Source organism: Stegodyphus dumicola, chromosome 2 (genome assembly GCF_044657685.1).
Source record: "Stegodyphus dumicola isolate Sdum_Otavi_A_Nest chromosome 2, ASM4465768v1".
NCBI classification, from domain to species: domain Eukaryota; kingdom Metazoa; phylum Arthropoda; class Arachnida; order Araneae; family Eresidae; genus Stegodyphus; species Stegodyphus dumicola.
The window spans coordinates 90,602,217-90,629,896 of record NC_140769.1 but is presented as its reverse complement, the minus strand read 5'-3'; the positions used below and the strand labels follow the sequence as shown (position 1 = coordinate 90,629,896).

Sequence of the window (27,680 nt, the reverse complement as noted above, 5' to 3'; positions counted from 1 at the left end):
TAAAAAGGCTACATTTACATTTGTACTGAAATTCATAAAAAGAAGTCTCGATGTTTAAAGCTGCGCATTTGTGAAAAGAGCTCCTGTGTCCCTGTGTGTAAAGATTCAACTTTATGAAACAGAAAATTTGAATGACATTTGAACAGAAGTTGGGAAACAACAGCCATTTGGGAAAAATAGTGTAATTTTTGGGCTAATACTTGAAAAAATATATTATTCATTTTAAGGCGCACAGTGTAAGGCAAGTAAGGCACCCATATTTGGGTTTTGAAATAACCCAAGGAAAATATTTGTATTTATTTTCTTTTGAAAACAAGCCCATCAGAAAGTGAATAATGCAATTGTTTAAAAATTGCTAGTATATTTTAAACAACTAACTCTGCTTTTGTTAAGCCTATGTCTAGGTGACTGGCAGCCTTTCGAGCCCCGAGTGGGTTAAAGTTCTGCTTGTCATTGACCATAAGCCCTTCTCCAAGGCCTATATTAGTTCTTTGAGAATATTCCGGGAGTGATGGAATCTCAGATGTTAATGGAAGATGGAAGAAGGAGAGTATCTCACATTTCTCTTCTATTACATTTAACTTTTCGAGAGGACTTTTGCGTTGTTAAATGTATTTATTCCCCAAAGACGCTACAGTCGCAAAAAGTCTGTGATTTACTGCAGATTTGAACTCGAACCTAAAGTTGGGGTAATCGCTTTGCTCTAATCACAATGATGGCAAAATGATAAAATTTATCAATGGCATTATTATCAATAAAACGCCGTATATGTTGTTATTAATTATTATTATTATACTGTAATAATTTTGGCCCTCCCTATTCATTATGGTGGTTATTAATTATTAAAAAGTAATTTCTGCGTTTATCATCTTTATTCACTATTCTTAAAAAATAAATAAATAAATAAAAAGACTAGAAGCCTAAAAAGGCTCTTGACAGAATGCCAGCCTAAATGAATGAATGAAGAGATTTTAAAAATCACACCAGTGCAAACAATTAGGTCCGAAAAAGCAAAGTTTAGAAAGTGAATGAAGTACTCGTAAGCAAAGTCATTTAGAAAACACGAGTTTTTACTTTACGATAAAAGCCAGGCAAATTCCTTTGCCGGGGAAAGAAAAGTTCTGGCGCAGTCGCTAGGGATTTATGTTCTCTTTTTAATCAATTAAGAAACTCTTAGAACAATCTGCGTCTAAAGTCATTTCTCCGAGAAGCCGACGTAATGAACTGTGTGCGTTAAAACAATAACAGAGTAAAACTTCCGAAAGCTACCGAAAAGTCATTCGGCGCGCTGAGCATTGTGGGTAAGCTAGCTTTTCAGGTAAATACATCTACCTGACAGCGCTTAGAGCTCTTCTCTAGCGCGCCGTTTGCTAAGAAAACATGTGCTTTGCCGTTGTAGCGACGGGACTGACTTACGCTAGAATGCAGGTAATTCCAAGTTACTTTTTTGTTTATTTGCTAAAAGACATGCTGTCAAATATGCATTTATTTTTTGCTGTTGCTTATTTCTGCCAAGCAAGCTTGTAATTAAGCTGATAATTTTGCTGTCAATCAATTTAATCAGAATATTAGAAGTAAAGTTCTCAACTAAACTGTTAAATTTTTTTTATTAAAAGGAAATTAGTGTCAGGGGAAATAAAATTTTAAAAATTTGTGGTTTCTTTAGTCCATAGATTAGTCCAATGCATGTTTTTGTTTTACTTTGTTTTGCTTTGTTCAAGCTCTCCAAAAATAATTCTTAAAAAATTTAGAATTCGAAAGAGATTTCACTAGATTTAATTTTTGGTCGTCTCTTAATCCGATATAATAATTCTACTGTAATGACAGTTTTTCCATTGGCATGTATTTGTCGGTATGACATGTACACGATGTGTATTAAATTAATTTTTAATTATGAAATTATGAATCCATGATATTAATGATGATATCCATATTCTGGAATATAATCTCTAGCAATGCTTCGTATATAAGAATGAGGGAGTCAGACGGTTTCTCTACAGACTCTGCCATTTCTCTACAAATTTTAACTGCATTAAACAAATCTATCGTGTACGGGATTCGACTGAAGTCCAACGGCTGGGCCATAAGTAACATAATGTCCAGGACACTTTAATTATGCGTGTATCTGATATAGTATTGATGTGCATTCTATAGCACAAAAGGAGTTGGGAGACTGTAGTAACTTTCCTTACAGTTGAATGCATCCCAGGAAGTTATTTCTGTTTTATATAATTTTTATTACTTTTTTTATTTAGTATCATTAGTACCATTATTTCCATGTAGTACCATTAGGCACTACATGGAAAGGGAGGGATGCCCCGTGAAGGGCATTTTAAGGGAAACTGACTCGTATCCACATTACACATGGAGAAAACCATGAAAGCGCCCATGCAGTCAGTCCGCCTCCGAGACTTGAACCGTGGACCAAACTACCAATGTTCAGTGGCTTTTACTACTCGGCCTCAAGTGTACCTTTTTTATTTTAAGAGAGAAATAGAGAATTCCCCTATAGGACATATTTGTACTTTGCATAATTCTATTAGAATCAGAAAATGAGTATAAATGTACTCTACCATTTGTAGAACTCATGACTGAACTAAAATTTAAAACTTACTAGATCTTTTGATCTTTTTGTTAATGATTGATCTTTTCAACTGAAGGTAATGGGTATTAAAGTTAAAATATATGAATTTCATAAGAAATCATTTTTAAAATAATTGATTAATTTTTATACTATACATGAAAAAAACACAAAGCATTTTAAGCAGTTTTGCGGGAAGAAATAAAATAAAATAAAGCATTATTTTATTAGTTTATCCAAACGATTTTGGCGAATTCAAAAGCAGCTAAAACTCCTCATCACATAAAAAACTTAAATAAATACTAAGCGATATATGAAATATACGGAGATTTTTAAAAATTTTAATTTGGTGGTCAGTATTTGGCTGATTTTTGATAATCAGAAGACTTTTGAACGAGAGGATTTTGGTTCGGACAACGCTGTACAAAAATATTTAATTGCTATTCATTGAGGTAGTTTTGAAAAGGTTAATATTGATGAGATAGTTGCAAACTGTAATAAAAAGAAAATTTCTCTTACTATGAAAATAAATATATCATTATTATTATTTTCTCTTGTTAGGCACTTTTATTTTGCTAAGCAGTTAACCTTGAATTACGTTTTAATATTTTCCTATCCATGTTATTTTGTTGTACATAAAATTTTTGACAGCATATGCGCATTTGAATTTCGATTATTTAATTCTTCCAGCAGAACCATGGGAGTTAAGTTAAGATTCTTAATGAAGGTGTTTCAGAAGGAATTATTCACACTCTGTCTTGCAAATCCAAATAATTTCTTTCTTTTTGCTGCATTGATTTCTTCCTTGCAATGAAATTTCTAATTTCTATAGTCTGGTTCTTGAACAATATTCCATATTATTTGAAATGGTGTCTGTATATCATTGTCAATTTTAGCGCCCTAGCAAGTTTCGGTAAACTAATTTTTAGATTTTATTGCTCAAAATAGGCCCATCAACGGCTGAGTGGTAAAGTCGCTGAATACTGGTAATTCAGTCCGAGATTCGAATCTTGTGAACGGGTTAGCCGCATAGGAACCTTCGGGGCTTTTTTCCATGTGTATCCGGGCCAGTTACCCTTAAAAAGTCTTCAACGATGGCATCCCTCCTCCAGGCAGATAGCTCTCGAGGCTCTGTCGTAATCAAGTAAACCAAACCAAACCTATTCAAAATATGCCTTTCTGTAGAAGGTTTAACTTTTGAAGCCTTCTGGAAGACTATGTGTACCTGCAAAAGATTTTAGTTCATTTTACCAATTTTTAATATGAAAAAGTGTATTTTGATCTGTTTAAGTTGCGATTAATTTGCGAGTTTGTTTCATTTTCATCTTAAGCAAAATACTCTAATTGCATAAATACTCGCAAACTAAAGATTTCTTTTTGTAGCTAAGGGCCTAACAATACATTGCACCTGAGAAGTTTTTGCATATAACAGCTTGGTACATTTCTGGCATGACTTATTTTTTAAAATACCGTTATATGAAAACGATTATTAATACAAAACGAATTAATTTTTTCTTTGTATATGATCGTCACTAACTCAGAATGGTACTTTCTTCTATAGAAACATTCATTTATTAATTCTATTCATTATCTATTCTTCTATTCATTTATTAAACTGAAAGGATATAGAGAAGATTACTATGACCCTACGCAAGAATTACAATCAGAGATATTGCCGCAATATGTGCAAAAAAACTCAGCAATACTTTTCACAAATTTGTGAATTAGCTTAAAGTATCTCTTGCTAAGCAAAAACTTTTCTCTTCTCTGTATTTAAATCAAAAATAAAATAAAATGCGTCGAAAAGAGGCTGCAATAAGATTCATTGCTTGAACAAAGTGAGATTAACTTCAATCTTCTTTGATGTTGCCGGAGAAATAGGACTGTTAAAACTAAAAGTGTTGCTGGCGGGAGATTAATAACCAGTGAGAAAATCTGCTGCCCAGGGAAATCTAAATAAAATTTTTTTATTTCTTATTCAATAGAGAACTATGTGTGAATATTCGAGTATTTAAATAGATTTCTATAGTTATTGTTACTATTTACTTAAATTTATATACTATATTAGTCTTAAAATTCGGATTATATTACTAGTATATTATTATTATATGAAACGTATTCCAATGACAAATAGTGATATTATAGACCAGACATGGCCAAACTGCGGCTCTCTGATACTTTAACTGCGGCTCGCGAACTACTTACAATCCTTTGTTATCTGAAATGCGACTTGTTTTGAATAAATATAGTTTAATTTTTTAATACAAATGGAACTTAAAGTAGAAATCATGCAGTGTTACGTTTCTTTGTTAATAGCTCATTGAATTTCTAATATTATGTATGTAAAAATTTGATAGATTTCGAACTGTCCACTGCTGGCTTATCGTCAGAGCAAAAGATATGTAAAATTTTCTGGTAATTTTATTCTGGTTATATTACTTTTTGAACAGGTAATGGTCATCAGAATATACTAATTCGAAATTAGTCTAAATCTCAATGCTAACATTTTTATTTAATTATACTCCCTAATTTTTTTTACTCAAGTAATTTTGCTTCAGGCTGTATTGCTTATGTTCCTGTGTGATCCCATTGCTCACAACAGTTGTGATCCACCTAGAAGCTTTGCTATTCGTTGTAGGGTACTACATTTATTCAATTCTTGAACGGCGTGAGTAACTGCTGAAGAAACCTGTTTCGCCTTGTAATCCATATAGAGGTGGAGTGAACCTTCAGCCTCTTACTTGGTTAGGAGACTTATCTCAATTTTCCTCTGAACTTCTTCAAAATTAATTTCTTATCTTCAATCAAGTCAGGCAATTTTGATGCAATTGCTTCAAACATTTCGCAACCATTCACAATAATACGCTTAATGAACACTTTTTCCACATGAAACTCAATCTTTCGTAATAATTCCTTGGTAATTCTAGGCAGAGATCAAAATTTATTTCACCAATGGTTGTGTATGCTGAAATATTTGGAGTCATGCGAAGAATCACTGGTTTGACAACGATTTAAATTTTAGTCAAAATGTTTAAATCCCATTTTATTAAATATTATTGTTCCTGGAGATCTTTCACTTTAATCATCAAATTTTCATACCAATAACGTTGTATCAAGCAATGAGGGATCGACAAATCACAAACATCTCTCTTAAAGTTTCTGCCAAAATCGGCGTACTGAATTTGGCGAAATCTTTTCAGCTTGTGTTATTTTCTCGTATTTTTCGATTTCTTGTTTGGCGACCTTCTTTTTTTCTACCTCGAACTAGATGTTAGAGGAATTTTGATGGGCTAGGTTAGAGGCACTAGGTTAGGGTCGCCGGTAAATATCGCGCTAGTTTAGAGACATTTTGCTGCCCGGCATATCTAAAAATTTTCACCTCTTAGTACTGTTGCTCTGCAGTACTAAGGATTCCCCGGCTTTGATGCCAGCATTACACTTCTTTTAATATGTTGATATTTTTTGTCTTCCTAATTTTCGATCATTATACACATCTGACACGTCCTTCATGAAAGCTTCATAGCCAAACGAAAAGTTGTCAATGATCCACTACTTGATCGCTACAAATTTCAGGCAATAATGTGAAATTTTGTTCCTGTGAACGTTTATTTTTAAAGTCGATATTTTATTTTCTAAAGTATCCTCTGCCTGCAGACTCCATTTCAAACTCCATTTGAGATTTATTTTCTGTACATGGATTAGATAACCCAATAGAAAGTTGTACTGTGTAACCATTAGGTTGTTAATAATTTATTTTAAACTTTTTTGGAGTTATTTTACGTAGAAATTCAATACGAGACGGTAAGTCATTTGACCGCCTTTATGGGCCCAGCAGTTAGAATATGGTGGATCTATTCACCTATTTGGCAAGATCTTTAAAACTAAAGTATTGTGCAGACGTCTGTCGTGTTACAAAAGGCCTCCACATCGAAGATCTGTGCATTTCCATAGATATATGAAGAATTACGCGTTCGTGTTATATCTGCAACTGTGAAATAAATTTATTATTATAGTGATAGGTATGGTTTCTTTCTGTAACATTAGTTTTGATTTGCCATGTATTTGAAAAACAGTTCAAAATTAAACAGTTAAGGTTGAAGATTTCGTCTGGTAGACGGATGGAATATGTGCTCGAGGAAGCGTTTATATAGGCCGGCATGAACTACCAGATTTATTAGCAATAGGTTATGCATATCCAGAATTATCGTAACGGTTTAAGATGTGGTTTCGAGAATTTTCAATGATATACGTGAACTTTGTTATTTATGAGCAAAATTATCGGAACGATTCGAGAGATAGTTTCGAGAATTTTCTATGATGCATAGTGACTGATTACTAAAACATTCTGGCAGATTTCGTTGGATGCCAGGCTGAAATACTATATCAGTCAGGGCCGTCATGAGAGGTACTGATTAGTCAAATACCACTGAAATTGCAAGGTGTTTTGATGAATTCTTCAATACTGGGCCTCAGTAAAAATAGTCATTCCAAAGTTTTGGGAAGAAATGTTTAACCATTTCTTAGGTTAGGATCCGAAGATTCGAATGATCTCAGTATGTTGGTCCTTATGTTAATTGTGTGGAGAAACAAAATTGCTTTTTAAGCAAATCCTAAACAAGTTAATAGCTTATTTTTGAATAAATATTCTTTCTCGAATAACAGTTTCTCTGCAGTGCACGTTGACGTGTATTATTTAATTTATCCTTTTTAAAAGACTGCTCATGAGTTAGAGAAACATTCAAGTTTCTTTTTTTAAGTCATGATTTGTAATTTTCTCAAATTACATTATTTATGTAATTGTAGACGAATGAATATGCTTCCGATTCCTTTTTCTTCTACTAAAATAAAACAATAATTATAAACGAAGAAGTATAAAGGAAATCAGAAGAAAATATTTGGTTTCTCTACCTGAAGAAAAAACACTCAGTTGCCCATTACAGGAGTTATAAAAGCTAAATTTATGGGACTTAATTTTTCTAAGCACAAAACAGTAGATATAAGATGTATTTGTTCATATTTATATGTACTCATGTTAATCATATATTCATATAAAGTTGTTGTATTCAAAACTTGTCTCATTATTTTTGAAAAGATATAAATTTTCACTTGCGGCTCTCAAACGTTCATAAAATCTATCATGTGGCTCTCATCGTCTTGAAGTTTGACTATCTCTGCTATAGACTATACTGGACTCTGTAATACTATAGACCAGAGTTTCTTAAACTGTAAGTCGTGGGACCTACAGCAGGGGGTCGCCAAAATTTTAGCAGTTTTGATATTTCTTTAACTTATTATAACAATTTTACAATTACCAAATATTTATACGCAATGTACCTGAAAATAGATAAAGATAAGACAATACAGACAAAAAAAAATAAAACGTTTTCGACCTATTTTTTTTATAATATAAACGTTCATTTTACTTACTTTGCACGGGACGCTGTTATTTCGTATGTTACTGTTATTAAAATTTTCACATTGTTCTTTGTATTAAAATTAGAAATTAAAGTTAATGACCTAAAACTGCAATAGCATATTACAGTGCAAGTGAAAAAATTGACAGTTTCACTCACGCGTTGTGTCGGATTTGCCCAATACGTTTATGAGGTCTAACAAAATTTTCGTAAACATTATGGAGTCCTGGGGTCGCGAAAAAAATCGCAGTGGTAAAAAGAGAAGATTACTGAAATGCACGTCATTTTCACGGTCATCAAAAATAGCCATTAAGGTCTTTAGGGCAAGAAAGTTAATGGTTTAATTTATAATATCTTTATTTTAGTTCTCTGAATGTCTCCTGCATATATATACAAAGAGAAATCAATGAACGGTTTTCAAAAATTTTAATCTTACCTTCCATATTTTCATCATATGTCAGAATATCTTCACTTTCTCTTTCTGTCTAAAATTATTATATTAAAATTATGTATTCTCAATAATATGCAAAATTGAAAGTATGTTTTGTAAAGTATGAATGAGCACGTAATTTTAAGGTTTATTCTCTTTAATAAATTCACTTTTTATTTATACTGTATTAATAAAGAAATTATTGCTGTATTTAATAAATATTCTATTAGTTTTGCTGCGTTTACATGATATATGCATTAAATGCATGGGCCTTTTTTGAGTCATATGATTCAAATGAGCATTGAAAATAGATGTGAAGTCCTTCACTTCTTTTTTAGTACCTGTTTTAAGTACCTTCTTGATCTTTTCTTGTATTTATTAAATAAATTTCAATTTCAAAATAAGGCTTGATCAGCATAAATTCTGTAACCAAATTTTATTGAACATATCTGGGATATTAGAACCTTAATTTGCAAATATAGAGGATCCATGAGCTGACGAGTGGATTGGATTTCTAATTCAATCAAAGCACACAAGAGCTACCTGACTAACCTCCATTCCAGTAATTCCAGAAACTTAAACTTATTTCTCATGGATGAATGTATATAAACCTTGACCTTGCAAAGTTTAATTCAAAATATATTCACAGTCCCGATTTACTGGTTTTAGATCTTGTCATTAAAAATCAAGTTTGTTTTTTGTAAAACGATGGGAAAATTACTATCAAAGCAATCAACGTAAAACAGAACTATCCATGGAAAATACAAAACTACAAAAAGGAAATAAAAATTCGCGAGATAAAAGCAGTGGTTGCACATAATATTAACAATCGTCTTCAAACTAGGGGTCGCGACCATATTTGGAAAAAAAATTGGGTTGCAAACCTGTTGAAAAACTGCGTAATAGGGTCCAATCACATTATAAAATGCATATTCCTGAGATTTTGGAGTCGCAGTATGGCCCGAGCACCTAAAATGGGGTCGCAATCCTAAAATATTTTGGAACCACCGTTATGCTATATTTGGGAGTTGCTTTTATCCACTACAGTATGTAATGTAATAGTATATAATTCAGAATAAATTAATATTATTAAAGTCATACAAAATTCAAACTGAATTGATCGATCGGAAAAATAAATCAACAGCACAATCTTCTGTTTCACACTGATTCTAGAGGTTTAATTCAGCACTCTTTTGCGGGTATCAAAATGGCTCTAACTATATTTGTATCAATTTTTGTTACAATCTATAGCTCAATTCGAACACGCAATAAATTCATACAGTTGTTTTTAGAGCAAGAAATAGTTTGAAGCTTCGACGGATATGGCAATACCAAGACAATCAAATAATTTCATGTGGAAATACCTTACTATTATTAAAATTAATTTGCTTAGTTTGCTTACGTCTCTTGAATATTTATAGCCAAAGAGGAAGTAAAATATATCGATTGATTTACTTCTTAAAAACATAATCAATAGATGTCGAAGCTAAATAGAATGTAATCTTATTGTCAGTCTAATCATAAATAATTGCAGAAATGTGTCCAATCTATCTAGAATATTCTACTTGAAAGTCTTTTATAAAATAAGATATAAACTTATGAATTGTTTAAATATTTATTGTTGCTTTGATTTTTTTCCCTAGCTTGTATTCTGGAACTTGTAATGTTCTTCAAAACTGTATCAGCATTATTAAATTATTGAAGTTTAAATAATTTAAAACCAACGTTTAAAATTAATTTATATTAGTTTGAAATCAATGTCATTATATTATTGAAATTGTTTTGCATTGTTTCTAAATTAAAACTATTTGTGAATATTTTTTAGGTTTATAAACTGAAATTCCCGCTGCCCAAAGGATGTCTGCTCATGGTATTGTCGGTTTCAGAATACCCAGAAATGTAAAAACACAATCTCAGAAATCACTGCAAGTTATTTTCCCTATTTTTATGCACGTAATTTTTAAAATAATTTAATGTTTAGGATAATAATGAAGAAACAAAATTTCATAAAAACACTTCCTTAGCTTTTAATCCCTACTTAGACATACTGAGTCTATGCTGATGTAAATTAAGTAAATAAACTAAGTAGCTAAATTAACTAACTATTCTAAACTAAGCAAACATCTCTTATTCAGAAAATTGTTGAAAGTAAATAGGTTTCAAATTTTAGAAAATTTCAATTAAATACATTAAGCAAAAATCAAAGTATGCTTATCTAATATATTTTCTAAGGTAATGTCAGGAGCACTTCTCTCTCGAAGAAAGGTTCTAAGTAATTTAGAAGAATTCTAACTTTGTAAATGTGTTGCAACGTATTTTCTCTGAACTTAAATGACTAGTGTTCTGTTATAAAACTAAGTCAATAAAATTAAACCAAATGTCAGTTTAATTATATGTTTCACTCTTTTCTCGATTAAGTTAAAACTTAGTACATTTCATCCATTCCATAACAAACAGTATTCCATAGTAAAGATAATCCCCTCCCCGTGCAGTCAGTTTGGGACATTGAATATGCATCAAAACATTCTTGTCGCAGCATGGTCATCTTCACTTGCATCTTTGTATTCCTTACCCTCATCCTGAGCGGACTGGCCACTCTTTTCCTGACCCTCAGTCTCCTTTCGAACGAGTGGGAGCACATCAGCTACAAGAAGGAAGGGGTCGAGGAAATAGCACGCCTCAACAACCATTCCATCGAGTGGCTTCCAAGAGATTTAGGTCGTATAGAAATAATGGATGAATCAGACGCCAAGAAGCAAACAGTGCTCACAGGAAATCAGACACAAGATGCTAAAACAATAGTATATCTGATACCCGCTAATGGAGGAGTGAACAAGTTGTGCGCTGATATATCTGGTAAGCATTTTTCATTTTCCTACAAGCAGGAATAGTTAACAGTATGAATAAAGAGTAGAGCTTCCATAAATCTAAGTATATTTTAAAACGTTATATAAAACCAGTAAACTGCTGTATCAGGCTGTCGTTTGCACCTAAAGACTTCCATAGAGGTTGGTATTTATGGACAAAGTGCAATTTAGTTCAATTTTAAAAATAAATGGCTCTTTACAATTAACACTATGAAAATAGACGCACTGAAATCATTTTAAAAGATGAGAAAGAGAGAGCTTGTAATGGATTTCTGCTTTTTTAGTAGTATTAACAATATTACAGTATGCTTACAAATGAAACCAAATAAATGATATACAGTATTTCTTGTTTCATTCTGTTCATATTAACATAATCACCTGTTAGTGAAAATTTAGACTTAATTCTTATAAAAAAAGGGGCGAGAGAGAGAGAATCCACTTCTTTGAGAAGTTTTTTTGAGCAAATAACGTTTTGATACGACAATTCATTGAAAAAGGGAACTGCCGAATTTATGAGACACACGGTTCTGTTTAAAAGAATCCCACCATTTTAAAATTCAAAATACAGGACATATCAGTTTTAGGTTGATGATGATTTTACATAAAATTTTATGTATTTCGAGGAAAAATAATATCAGGGTTCTCCTTCCTTTTTGAATAAAAAACTCTGTCAGTTTCTGACTAAATTGATTCCTGGTCGAACTACCAATATTCTGTAATCTTAACCACTCAGTCACTGATGGGGCTTGATTTTAAATTACTACAATACATTACTGGAAGTTTCCAGTAGGCCTATTTTCCTCGTTAAACATAATGTTTTCCAATGCTTTTTGCATATCTGTATTGAAAAAAAAGGATTAGATCTTTTATTGTTTGTTGTTATTCTGATCTTATTTCCTTTCCGTTTAGGTACCCTTAAATTTCTGCAGTATTATCATTATTTAGTTAGCAACATTAAAAAGGAAACTTAAAACCATTTTTTTCTGGCCTCATACAACTCAATATTTATAAAAATTAAAATCATTTCATGTCAAACAAGAGCACAAATTAAAAATTTGAATTACTGCCCTTTCATTAGGTTTTCGATTTTTAATCTTTAGAGCTTCTCATAATTTTCTATTGAAGCATACACATTTCAACTCACATCTTCAGTAATTGGTCCATTTCTTTCTTAGGGCATTTTCAAATGAATTTCTGGAATAAAATAATTAATAAATTTTCACTTAACTTTACAGTAAAACTTTTAGACTTATTTAATTTTTTTTCTTAAATAACATTGAAGATTTAAACAAATTCTTTTCTAGATATCATTACTTCAAATGAAGATAGTATTGTTCATTCACTATGAAATACGAAATTTTGAATAAGTTAATTGCAATGCATATTTCGAGTGTGCATAGGTTAAAAACTTTAAATTTTAGATGAAAATCTAAAGGCTTGAACACCTATAGATTTTCAGAATTTTGAAATAGCTATTTTTATTGCAGTTCATTCTCATAATCTGAAAATAATACGTAGCTGTTAACTAATACGGTAGTAATCGTGTTTGGAAGCAAATAATCAATAAAGTTTACATTTTTTATCACCTTATTTATTTTTTTCATTTTTGTAAGCAATTAGCGATTAATTCAGTCACAAAAAAGATACTTTTCCTGAAGTTTACAAAAATGTTTTTTAAAAATTATTACAGAATTGTCAGATATTTTTAGGTGTTTTTGTAAGTTATTCTCGTATATGCCAGTAGCTGTTTTATTTCGAATAAAGGATTGGAGACTTGTGTATATTTTTTTTATTTTAAAAGTGTTCACACTTTCGTGTACTAGAGAAAGTATTTACGTTCTATTTTCTATGTGTTGAATAAAACAGTAAGAAAACCAGTTTATCTTAAACTGCATGTGAAAATAAATCGACTCGTAATCCAAGAATAATTACAAATTAAAGTTTGTCAAACCTTCAAAAAGCAATAATGATTTTCCACGGTGGAATTTCTGTATAGCTTCTAAGTAATAAAACTCGAACAATAATAAAATACCGACCAAACCAAATTGCCAGAGTTTCTCTGAATTACCTTCTTAAGTTTTAGAGGTAAATTTAGATGATAGTGAATGCTTTTATTTTCTTTTCTTGCAAGACAACTATATCAAAATACTGCGGCTATTTTTGATAGAATCGGTATCCAGTACTGCAGAGCAATGATTCAATTATTGCTCTACTTGCGTGTTTTTGCTTCTATGTTATTCTGTACTTGAATGTTCGAAATAGTGAGACGATATTTTATTATTATGAGATTTTCTATTTCTGAAACTCTTCACAAAATAACATAAAAAACACAAGATGGTTTAAAAATACCCGTAAATAATTTTTAATGGAACGTTTTTAAATTAGCAGCCATTTTATTGTACTTCATATTAACCATGGTTTATGACTAAGAACAATTTTACCGGAATTCACTATATAAGTAACACTGCAAGTTCTTTTGCAAAACTTAGCGCAGTTTGAAACATCTTACAAGATTTTGGGGGAAATGAATGAGATTTAGTTGAAAATTCCTATTAAAGTGTTGAAACTGAGTCAATAAGTTACTAAACGGTTGTAAAATTTTCTACAAGGTATCCGACCTCGTACAAACGACGATTTTCGGTCAAAATTTCGATTTTTTACTTTATTACATTATCTTAAAGAATACATCTTTAGCTATCAAATACAAGTTTTTGCTTGTTGATAGGTTAATTAGAACTGAAGTTATAAGCATTTTTCTGTAACTGAATAAACCGGAAGTTCCAATATTCTGGGCCGGAAGTGAGCGTTTAAATAGATATACCTATTTAGAAACTTTATTTATCATCAAGATTTTGTAAATTATAAACCTGCGTACTAAGTTTAGATATTTTGTAATACATTAAGAATCTGGCGTTAGGTTTTTCCCTTAATTTCGTATTTAGTTTGGCGCAGAGGGTATTCGAAGTTGAATGTATATGTTGCTGCTTTGTCGATTAGCGTTGACAAAGTGCTTGATTTGAAAGCTATGTCACATTTTTGCAACATTTGCAACAAAATAAACAGAATGGCATGCAATCTTCAGCACGACATATGTAAAGCGTAATATAATTGTTCTGCAAATTATAAAGAAGCAGCTTCGGGTATGGAAACAATTGGTGCTTATTCCCTGTTTGAATGATCTATTACATTACGAAAGCTGAAGCACACGGAGTATTACGAGGATGGGGATTCTAACGGGTTTTTAATTGTGAAAGATATATATATGGTAAAGATTCGGTCAAGAAAGTGGAATGCATTGAACATGTACAGAAAAGGGTTGGTAGTGGGCTACGAAAAGTAAAAAACTCCGCTCCTGAATTGAAAGGAAAAGGTAAACTGACTGATTCTTTTATTGATAAACTGAAGAATTGGATTGCAATTAGAAGTCATGTTTGAAACTTAATTGAGATGCACCAGGTTGTACTAACTGCTTGTTCCATTGTAGCTCTTCTTCGAAGCCAATGCCCTCCTCAATAATCAATGAATTGGTGCAACTACGAATGTGTGATTGCAGAAATCAGGAAAAAATCAGAAAGAAAAAAATTAGGCAAAAACCTCTGGTATATCAACATATATTTTGAATTTAATTAAACCTACATATATGGAGTTGACTACATAAACAAGAGTTATAAAAAAGTGTGTACATGGCAAAACTCAAAATATCAAGGAACGTTTTAATGGCATTTATTGCAATTAATTTTAATGGCATTTTATTGCAAATTATTCCGAAAGAAACATTCATAAACTTGCATATATTAATGTTTGGGGCAAATGTAAGTGTTGGGTTATTTAATGTTATTTAATGATGAATTTATAGGTTTGCTTGAAGCATTTTCAAGGTTAGGTATGTGCCCTGAATTTTACACTGAGCAGGGAATTCGAAAACTTGATAAAGTGCAAAATCATGACTTTTGATGGCATTCCACAAGTTTTACAAAAACCCAAAGAAAAAATTAAGCTTTGTTCGAAAGAAAGGGTGCAAAGTGTGGGAAGAAAAAAACAAGGTGTTAAGTTGCAAAGCAGGGGAATTTTAATTATCAGAGATGCTTCTTTCACTAAGAAATTGTTTTATGAAAACTTTAAACTTGTTTTATGAAAAATGTTTTTTCTGTAAATATTGCCAATAGTAACAGCCATAACTCAAAATTTTATGGATAAAATTTAATGATACTTTCTATACATGTTTCATATAATCTGATGCATGCTCTGAAGCAAAAGATTTTAGAAATATTAATTAGAAGTAGAATTGTTACTTTTTGTTTTTAGATTTTGGATGCAATAATAGGAAAATATACAGTAAATACTTTACATTTTGACATATCCTCAAGAATATATGAATATTTCTTAATTATTTTGCTTCATTGCATACAAAACAAGTGTAAATATAAACACAAATTAAAAAAACTGCATATTTTTATATACATTGTTCACCGTGGTTGTTGCCGTAAAGGCAAAATTTAAGCAAAAATTATCCTTTTTTTCATTATTTTTCAAAATTAAAATTACTTAGCATTACGTTTTAAATTGTTTTCACTCATTAATATGCTTATCTTTAAATTAATATGTTTATAATTAAAATAAAAAGCATTTTTAAAAAAATGGTACCCGAACGAGGTCGGATACCTTAATGTAATAATCTATTAATAAATTCCAAAATATCGATTTGGCAAGAAAGCGTTGGAACAGAAATGAAATACAGAGTTATAGGAAAAGTCCCGCATAGCAAACTTTCAAAAAACTCTAAGCCAAAATAGATATTACTGATAAATTGCTTCAACTTTCGGCATACTTATATTATAACAAATAATATGTCACTTGAAATTTCAGTTTCCTTTTATGCCGTTTGCTTTAAAAGCCGTTTCTTTTGTGCAGGATGGAGATGAGATTTTCTCAAGCAGAATAAATTTTCATTCTTGGGCATCACTTCGCAAAGCATAAATTTGATTCCGTTTTCATCTTTGTCACCCTCTTTTTTGATGATTGCAACATTTTATTCCTGATTCAGTTCCGTATGAACAGACTCAAAAGAGACGGATGGTCATTTCGTTTCTTATGGTGAACGTCTCCAGTTTCTGGAAATCAGGTTACTGATTTCTAGACTAGATAGCTTTTTTATACTGGTCACGTATCCTGAACCCTTCTGTAGCTATCAAAGTCTAAAATCAGCAATGGGCATCGGGCACAATTATTTTTTCAAGGTAGCTTTATAGTTTGGCAAAGTTTATAATGCACATAATGTAGCAAAAACGATATTTCCAATATGTGGTTTTAAGATATAAAAATTATTCATTGTATTATGCAAAGTAAATAATTACTAAAAACATAGTTTACAAGTACTTTGATGGTTTACAAGTATTTTGATTTACACTTTGTTGGTATAAAAATTCCTTATAAAAATATGGTTCTTAAAATCAGTATGATATTTGACACTGCATTTCAATCGCTACTGTTACATAATTAGGGGAGTATGATGGCATTCCTGTTGTTAGGCAGTCATCAATATATTCATCTACAACTGTACTTTGATTTTGTGATACTGCTAACAATCATTCACTCAAGTGTGTTTCAATCATACTTGAGTGAATCATTCACTCGAGTTTGTCTTGTAATCAATCATTCTTGAGTCAATCAGTCTTGATTGATCTTGAGTCAATCATTCACTCGACTTTGTATTCCTTTCAAGAATGGAAATTTGTTTCTGTCAAATATATTCCAGAGTTTCTCATCTGGTACATTGGATTTTAGAACAATGAAGATCCAAAACTAGCTCCAGTTTTTCCGTTCTCTTGCTTGAATAAACTCTGCAATGTTTGCAGCTATTTCGATTATATTCACTTGACAAATAAAAGGGTTCATGAAAAAGGTCACCATAGACTCGATAATATTAAGCTGTTGAAAGAGAAGTGACAAATAATATGTTTGTCTTTTCCTTGCAGCTCGAAATTTAAATATTTAAATTGCCCAGTTATATTTGTGAGTAAACCTAAATCCACCAGCCAGCGAAATGCCGTTAGCTCAGCAAAAATTTGATTTTTCGTATCGAAATAATTTTTTATTTCCTCAATTAACTATACGAATCTTGCAAGAATTTTGCCTTTACTGGGCCAGCTTACTTCAGTATGCAGAATATGATCAGTATTTTCTAGTAAGTAAGGCTTGGAAAAAGCAGTGTTACAAAGGAGCTGCTCGAATAAGGTTTACCATTTTTTGTAACTATTTTCATAATGTATCCGAAAGGTAATATTCTACCACACAGAGCTTTCTAGTGGATGGGACAGTGATATGACATAAAAATTACAGATGATTTATCTTTCTTGTAGAGGGCAATAAATAAATCAAAATTACTGCACCCCATCAGTGGTTATCTCCGACTGCTTATGCAGAAGCATATCTATCTACTTTACAGATGCTGTAAATATGCTGCAGGTACCTCACATCTTGTCCGTATCTGCAGCATATCTTGTCCGTCCTTTCATGCGTTATATTTTTATTAAATATTTTTTTTCACAGTAAAGTTAATAAATACCACTCTTACCATAACTATTAATAGTGTAATGCCTGATACATCTGCAGGTTCGTCGAGAATAATATAAAGAGAACTAGTCACATATTTCCAAGTCACGCTCTAACTGAGTTTGCGTGTCTTTTGAAATGTCATGTATTATGGTGACAGTGTTATCAGAAAACTTCAATTCTTGCATTGCTTACGTAATCTCACATTTATTAGGAACAACCTCAAGGAGCAGTCAGCATCTTAAAATGCTTCTTTTAACCATTCACTATCCTCGAAAGGCTTTTTCTTTGCGAGCATATGAGAAATATTTAAAAAAGCATAAATTTTCGCATTTTATTACAGGCTTAGTGAAAACTGTTGGGTAAACATGCTTGATTTAAGCTGATTTATTTTTTCCTTCTTTATTTTAAGTGAATGGGTCGTATTAAAAGTGGCATGAATTGTCTGAAAGCCACGTTCAACATTATGTTTTTTCGCCATTGCGACGCTACAGCCGCAGAACAAATAAACACTACAAACAATCTTTAAAATTGAATGAAACGATAATGATTCTTTTCAATTAGTATTTCAGATTAGGTTCTTTGTCTTTAATTAGAATTAATCATTTTAATATTAAAATAATATAATATAAAAATAACATTTTAATATTAAAATAAATATATATAAAAACAATGAAGTAGAAGACGCCAATAATAAAAGCGGAGAAACATACACCACAAGTACGAGCGTATAACTAATAATTTATATAACGTGGAAATGTTATAATGTAAAGAAATACCCATTAAATGGATTAATTGTTCTATATTTTAAATGCAGAAGGAAATTATGATTTGCTTATGGTGTCATCTACAAATAGTGACTCACAGTAGTACGGGAAAGCACTAAAATATTTTTAATGCGTTTATATTTGACGTATTTTTTATTTTAAACAACCAGGGAAATTTTTAATAAAAATTAATCTTCACAAAATGACAAAATGCCCGGGATGACGGGACGACCATATCTGTAAACTAGGCAATTCCTATCATATCGGAATTTCTGGTTGAAAATATGAGAAAATGAAAATAATGTTTAATTTCCGTGTATTATATGATAACGCCACTACTGAGTCATTAAAAATTGATATTTAATGCTGAAAGAAAAAAAAAAACATTTATAACGTATGTGGCCACTCCGGACCTTTACATGAAATCTACAGTGACTGCATCTGCGTTCAGTGAGGTGATAAGCTATCACAGATGTTAGCAATAGCAATTCCTCCATTAGGACAGTTTACAAAAACACGTCCGAGGGCATTCCGAAGATTTGTAATGGGATTAAGATCCTGGAATACGACGCCCGTTTGATAGGAGAAATGCTCTCACTTTCCTGGTACTTGTTAACAATGTTAGCTCGATGGAAATGGTCATCATAATCTATAAAGAAAAAATCAGTACCAACTGCTGAAGTTTTGACTTTCACATTGGGGTCTAGGACTCCATCTTGATGCCGCGTGGTCATCACAAAACCGTTTATAAAGCTGTGCGGATGGATACGGTATTCTATTAAAATTCCAACCACACCATAAGGCAGCCGTCTTCAAATGAGTGATATCTCATGACGTTCTGGGTCTGATTCGAAGTGCCGAGACCCTTTTTACGTGCTTATTATTTGATTCCAGGGCTTGTTGTGAGATTCTCTTTCCGATTGAGATATTGCGAAGATCTGAGATACTCGAACTGAGATGTTGGCGACACCACTTTAATTTTGCCCTTCTAAAGTGTGCGGTTACAGCAACACAAAAACTTGGTATCCAAGCGTATAGTTCCTTCGCGTGAAGCCTTCGACGAACATTACTCGCAGATATTGTCTAAACAAGTGATGCGGCTACCATGGATGCAACAGGTATGGGTAGAGGCTAAATCAGTACTTTTATAATGCTATAGGTTATTGAGGAGGCTGCTGTACCTAGCTTTCATCCCAGTTTGGAATTTCGAGAACGAACATCCCAGGATCCACAAACAGGCGGTCTGAGGATCCACAAACCCTCTTCTCCCCCCTATCGAGAGAATTTCGGATACTGTGTGTTTTGAGTGCCCGTCACCGTTACACAGATACAATACTCTTACAGATACAATACTCTTACACAGATACAATACTCTTACACAGATACAATACTCTTACACAGATACAATACTCTTACACAGATACAATACTCTTACACAGATACAATACTCTTACACAGATACAATACTCTTACACAGATACAATACTCTTACACAGATACAATACTCTTACACAGATACAATACTCTTACACAGATACTACACATTATACTTACACAGATACTACACATTATACTTACACAGATACTACACATTATACTTACACAGATACTACACATTATACTTACACAGATACTACACATTATACTTACACAGATACTACACATTATACTTACACAGATACTACACATTATACTTACACAGATACTACACATTATACTTACACAGATACAAGTATACATGTCTTCTCCAGGATTCGAATCCGGGCCCTTTGGTAAGGCAGTCAGAGTTTAGTATCCACTATAACAATAAGCTATAGCAGAGACTGGTTAGTGAACAGTGAACTATAACAGTGACTGATTAGTAAACCGTTCACTAACTGGGGGTACCATGGATGTGGGTAACGCTCGTTAATTCCGTTTGGCTACTGTAGCAAAATACTGATCTTCAGAAAGGGTGGTAACCTTGGTGGACCGACCCAGGTTTCTGGACAACTGTTTGACTTGTTTGGAATTCTTTCCACATTCGACGCATTACCGAATGATCAATATAAAAAAAAAGAGCGACATCATTTATTGACTTTCCTACTTTAATGCTTCTAACAGCTATTCGTCTTCGTTCAGCTATAGAAACTAGAAAACATGAAAATATGTTTGAAGAATGTTATATGTTCTTTGTATAAGCTTTTAAACGAACCTTTTTAGATCTTTCAGCTACTGTCTAATTATCATATGTTCAGAGAGTCAATCGTGATTGCATACTGCCATGCGTATACGCAGCAATTATTCAACCCCACAAATTCAACTTCGCAGTCGAAAATTGCTAACTTGCATTGCGTGTGTAACTTTTGGCAGCCAGTGTAAATAGAGTATGTTAGAAACTGTCCGGATTGGGTATTTTAAAATATTATCCACCGTATTTGTGCATATATGAAAGCATATAAATTCATAACTCTTTACATGACTCATAGTTAGTCGTGTTAAAAAAATGACGTTTTCAAAAGCTACGAAATTTATTCCTCCTAATTCCACAGTTTTAAATAATCTTAAGATTTGTAAATGATTTAACTTTGGCGATGCTGTAGAAGAGGAATTTTGATCTCTTCTTGGGAACTGCATTCATGTGTGTAATACAAGTAAAATTACATTGATTTGTTAAAAGAGACTGTTTTTTTGTTAAATACTAATTAATTGGTCACAATTATTTAGAAAATGGATATTTTATAGCATCTTTAAAGAATATATAAATTTAATTAAGTATTTTGTTTTAAAAAGACAACAGTTTAAAACAATAATTTCCTTTGTTGAATTAGGATAATGTAATTTATTATACATGAAGTACCCAAGGTGAATATTTATACCGAAATGCACAAGCGCGCCGCTCACCTTTCATTTCTTAGTTTCTAAGAAAGGCATTAAATTATAGTAGGCTGATTAATTAAATGGAAGAAAACAACGCACAAGAGAGGGATGTCTTCATGAAAGTCATATTCACGCTGCAGATGTGAAAAATTCCCATGAAACAAACCGTTCTCCGATATCCGAACAGCGTCGAACAACCGTTTTTCAGCGGTCTTGACCACCCAGCTACTACTTCTGTGAGCTATAGACTTCAGCGCTATTGAGTCCTCTATTAGAAGTTAAAGAGACGAATTCTTTAACTTCATTAAATTTGTGCAGAATAACTATAAAGCTTAGAAAGCATTTCTTCCTGAAAGAACAAGTACTTATGTATTCTACCCGTAATAAAGTTATATCGTTTATTGTAAATTACTTATGATTCCATTTTTATATGCAATCTCAAAATGGAACAATTGCAACAAGAGGACTAGTAATAGGTATAAATATGTAGTTACATAAAGAGGTTTTAAGTAACCTTTATGTCAGCTATTTTTCCTAAAATAGCTGACATAATGGGTTATTGTAATTTTCGAATGAGTTGCTTTTAGTTTTTACTCTGTTCTGTATTTTCCGATTTTGCATGAACAAAAAAAAATCTAGAAGAAAGAAACTGACAAGTTATTTAACTGAAACATTTAAGGATAGATGTAAATATGGCGCGTAAATTGTAAATGAATTTTTTGAGATTATCTTAACGAGGGATTTTAATATAAACGGGATATATATGATACTGAAATTGACGTAAATTACTGAACCGTGTGTGATTATCTTCTTCCGATGAGGTTATGTTTGAACAAAGACCTCCGATTGGTAAATGGTTATGTCTGAATTTAAATTTACAATTTGAAAATTCCTGGCTCAAACTGATTTGTTGTTTTGGAAAAATTTAGATTGTACACCTGGTCTTCAAGAAACAGTTTCCTGTTAAATTCCAAGAAAGTTAAATGAATCTTAATTCGTTGTAATATAATTCGTAATTGTTGAGGCAGTTTTATACTTCAATTAGCTAATAGTCATTAATTCTCTGTCATTAGATATAGTCTTAGATAATAAGTCATTATGAAAATCCGCTTAGGAAAGTTGTCTAATCTGAGATGTTGGACCCGAGTCTTCAACGTTTTTTGAAAATTCGTTGCATCGATACATTTTAAAAGTAGGAATAGAAAATAATATTTCCTAGAGGATTTTTTTCTGATAAAAGTATGTTGCGAGTTTCCAACTCGATAAAAGTTCTCTCGTTGAGTAATAACATTTATGAACTATTCCAGTTCTTCGCTTCTCCAAGTCGATAGCATATCCAGAGGTAAGAGGCTACTCGTTTGCCTCTAGAAGCTCATAAAAGTTTTTTCTGCTCCGATGAATCTACACTACTTAGAGTTGCGTCTGTAAATTGGAACTAACTTTATATCTTGATAAAAATTCATGAAAAAAAGAATATCTGATTTGGTATTTAAAGCTCACCATTTGCTTGGACGTTTATCTTTAAGCAGTGTTAACTTTTTGTGAACCTTCAAATTTGATTCTAATCCCTAAAGACATGAAATTTACATAATAGCAATAATATCAAAAGGTAAGAAATATAAGTTAGATATCCCAGTGGTGAACGTTTGATTTCCTTCTCCTATAAGAATATTTAAAAATTTAAGAAATCATCTGGCTATTAAATGTATAGAAAGTTTATGCTTTTAGGGTTGTCAAACCGTGTGGGCTTAAAATATGTCAAATCTCATTCATTAGTGCGTAAAACTGCGAGTACATTTATTACACCTTCTAAAGTAAATGTTAAAGAATTTAATATATGCCGGATATACTCGCTAAGCTCTTTAAGCTTACTAAATGCTAACCATTGAGTACACTCTCCTTACCGTGAATGAAATCGACTGTCAAATTCCAGCGATAAAATTCAGTTTAATGGAGGGCATAGTAGATCATTCTACTTTATGACTAATTAAAAATTTCCGTAGTTAAAAACCATGTTCTATTAATTAATTATCCAGTTTTACATAAATTGTATAATAAAATTAATAATCTTTGAAGATGAACTAAGCCAAATCGATTTTAAAATGAAGGTTAAAAGCAAGAAGTTTTTCTGTTAAACAGTTTAAAACGAAATCGGAAAACGAACGTTGCAGCAAACATTTGCTTCTAATGTACGCTATGAAAAATAAATCTGTATTCCTTTCCTAAAACTGAATGAACTTGTTAAACCATTTTGGGCGTGGGGGGAGAGAAAAGAGGTAACGATTAAATTAAAGTAAAAAAAAAAAAAAAAAAGAAGCGGGGTTCTGCTTAGGGGTGGAATGTGGGAAGACTTCTACGGGAAACTGGCTTGCATTTATACTCCACAGCAAAGAAGCATTATCCAAGGAAATCTCAACGAAGATCGAACTACCACTGCTAAGTGGTTTCCTTCATTCGACCGTGTACAAGAGCCAGTTTTCCTTGGAAAGTCATCCGCGAAGGCATCTCTCCCTTTAGGCAGACAGCCCTCGAGGCTTTACTGTAATAAACTAAACAAACTTTCATTCAATCACAGACGGGCCGTTGTAGTATAGTCAAAACTCTTTAAAAAGCGTTTTGAATCAAATCACTCCGCTTCTTTTGTACCATTTTCAGTGACAAAATATTTGAATTACATGCATTATGCCTTCTCCTTATAAAAAATTAAGGTTTATTTTAAAATTATTTAAGCTTGTATTTTTATTTTATTTTAACTTTTATTTTCTATAAAATTATTAATTTCGGAAATTTGCTGATTTCTACAAAAAATGGCATAATCTGAATTACTTTAATCTGTTCCTAAGCAAATGCAAAGTGTAATCTGAGTTTTAAAGTTAATGAAATTTAATTCTTTTTTTTCGGAGTTCACCTACTTCTGAAATTTCCTTGGTGCTAGGTATCTATCTACTAGACTGTTCTATTTCTAACTGAAATCTAATTAATTCCGTGTACCAGATTTCAGAATTTACTAAAAAATTCAAGTGTTTTTTCCCTCCTTCGCTCAGTCTTTTTCTTCCGCAATAAAGTGTTAACTGAATACAATTTTAAGAATTTAAAGCTATATGTAATTTCATATAGATAAGAAAATTGAAAGATCAAAAACTTTAAAAATTAAAGGAATTCATTATTTCCTAGTTTGTTGTATTTCAAGTTTTGGTCACAAATTATTGCTTTTTTTTTGCTATATTTTACCTTCTTAAATAGTTTAGGGGGGCTACTCTATGAGGGTAATATTTTTTCAGAGGCAGAAAATATTGCCAAAGAATAGCTAAGAAAAGATAATTTTTAAGATAACCTCTTCAAAGAAATTTCATTCGCCAACAAATTTCGGCTCAATTTAAAAAAGAAAGTTCTGAGTACCATAAATTGATCCACACACAAAAGGAATTCATTATTCTGAAAGCGTATCTTCATGTTATATTTGTCTAAAATGCTTTTCTTTTTAAAATTGTTTTTAAAAATACTTTATTTATATTTATTTTGTTTAACTGAACATATAGTGAAAAACAAGAAATATTAATTTCTTAACAGAATCATCTGTAAATGTTCGTAATTTAGCGAGTGCTAAAAAATAAAATTTTAAAAAAAATTCGTTTGTATATGCACTTTTTATCGCTTGGCTACTCTATTATTTTCCAAGATTCTATTTTAAATTGATACGTTTTTCTCACACTACGAACGGATAGCTACGAAGGGATGCTAGGCACGGATATTAAAGGCAGTGGACTCTAGAAAAAATTAATGAAAATTCAAATTTCTGCAAAATAAGTAATTGCCCTGAATAGAAGATAGTTATCTATCTTGTTTGTATCTGACAAAAATAGTGTATAATACAGGGTAACTCAGAAAGAATCAATAAAAATCCTGTTGTAGATGATTATAAAAAATTATTTAATTGGAACGTATTTATCTGTAATGCATGAAGTTCAGTTCTGACTCTCCAGTTTTCTTATCGTCTATTACAGATGCCAAACGTGAGGTTCTTTTATACGCGACACACAGCATGGTTTGTTTCGATCTATACACGTTGGAGCATATCGTATGTTTTTGACGCAACGGCATGCATTAATTCAGATATTGAGTTCACCGTGATCGGACAGCAGTTGCAACATAAAAACTATATCTTTAAAGTATCTCAAAATCAAAAAAAGAAAGAAAATGCAAGGATTGATTCTGGCGAATTTGCAGGGTAGGTGAGGAATACATCATCCTTTAGAGTATAAACTCAAAGAACAAAAAGATCTCATAGACAGCATCCGTAATGGGTGGCAAACTTAAGATATTCAGAGTTTAATTTGATGTATCGCAGATAAATACGTGCCAATCAAATTGGTCTTTGTAATCATTTGTATAATCGAATGATTCTTTTTTTACTTACCCTGTAAGGTCCCTCACTTGAAATTCTAAGTTAATGTTGGAAGTGAGGAACCTAGGAACTGATAAGCGAATAATCGCTAGAGTTCGAAGACAGGAAACAACAAGAGAGAAGGGTAAATAACCCTTTATTATTTCTATAAGATTTAACAAAACTCCGCCTGGGAGTGAACAAATCCGCACTTTGGACTTGAACGTAAAAGACTAAGAATTAAACTATAACTAACATTAACTAACTAAGTATAGCCAAAGCTATCAAGGTTCAATGAGAGTTGGCCCCTTAACTTATTTTACTACGAAGCTTAGCAAGGGCCTGAGTACGGCCGAGCGTATAACAGCTTTGAGAGAGAGAGCGGCCAAAAAGGCAGACACGCGTATTTCAGAAACTCTGATTCTCTCTCTGTCTCAGTAAGTAACTTCGTGGTTTAAATACCGCTCCTTCTCATTAAATATTCAGCAAATTCCAAAACTATGTTCTGGCCGGAAGTAGTAAGTTGAAGTTAAGAATTTGACAGGAAAGGAACTTTAACTTAAAATTTAACTGTTAATAAAATTAACATAATCCTTACAACCCTATACATACAATTTGTACCGGATTTGAAATCATTCATTTGAGATTAGTGATAAGATGTCGACTTGCGTGTTGTTAAGCAGCCCGTTAAAAAATTTGAATTTTCATAGTGTAAATGCACTGCTACGTAAACAATAGTATTTAATATACTGTATGATTGAATATATTCTTTAGTCACTTGTGGTGGTATAATCAGATGATCATAACAGCCAATCCGGTTAATAAATTCAAAGCCTTTGACTGTCACAATTGTTATAAATTTTCAGCGTGCTACTGAGCATAACATATTAATAAATGTGATACTTAGGTTTTTATACTTAGGTCTGATAAATCATGGTGCACGGATGAAATGAATCGAAGGCTTTTTTTTCGGGGGGGGGACCTGCTTATGTTTCCTATATGTTTTTGCTGAAGCTACCTCTAAACTGGGGCAGTGTATGGAAATATAAGCTTTATTAGGAACCGATATCTAGGTCTAATGCTTGTGCTTGGGTCCAAAGCTTGTGCAGTCGGAAGTGATCTTCTTGAAATCTAATGTAAAGTTAAAAAACTAAAAAATAAGAGAAAAAAGTGTTTAATATTGTGAATTTCAAAAGTGTATGTATTACTGATGTGACGAAAAGTTATAAAAATCAAGATAAACTTCGTTTTTATATAAACTGAGCATACTTATTAATAATAGAAAAAAAAACTCTGTCTCATGGTATATTTCAGACACGAACAGTGATTTCTATTTTAAAATTGTTACTACTGATAAAATAAATCACAGAGAAATATTCTTGTGCATTAAATGGTCGTAATGAGCGGAAATATTTTAAATGAAACGAAAATAGCAGATTTACTCATTAGCGTTATCACTACTGTTATTAATGAGAAAGATAAAAATAAATACTAAAGAACAAGGTTTAACGTGCAATTAAGAGTAAGATTTCCCTTTTTATAACGGCTGTTAAATGAACACAAGAAAATAGAAACTCTACGAGAAATTATAATAAATGGAATTTTAATGAAGCACTTTAAACCTCATTCTACAACTATTCTGCTTAAGCGTATTTAAGAATTCCTGTTGTTTATTTAGGATCTAAACATTTCATTTAATGATGGAACTAAAGTAATTTATGATGATGATGAAGTAAATTAAACGCAAAAAAATCATATTCTGAAAGAGGGAAAACTGTACTTTATCTTATAGTTCGCATGCTTTATTATCACATTATGGAATTCCA

At 31.8% G+C, this 27,680-nt stretch overlaps 1 protein-coding gene across 3 annotated transcripts in view; it reads left to right on the top strand.

Moving 5' to 3' along the window:
* Positions 1–1,282: 1,282 nt before the first annotated feature.
* Positions 1,283–27,680, top strand: part of LOC118205984 (uncharacterized) — a 170,963-nt gene continuing 144,565 nt past the window's right edge. For all 3 annotated transcript variants that reach the window (XM_085810875.1, XM_085810876.1, XM_085810874.1), the window contains exons 1-2: positions 1,283–1,428; positions 10,251–11,281. In XM_085810875.1, coding sequence (XP_085667001.1) covers positions 10,963–11,281 — 319 coding nt within the window. In that variant the 5' untranslated portion in view covers positions 1,283–1,428; positions 10,251–10,962. The remainder of the gene's footprint in view (positions 1,429–10,250; positions 11,282–27,680) is intronic.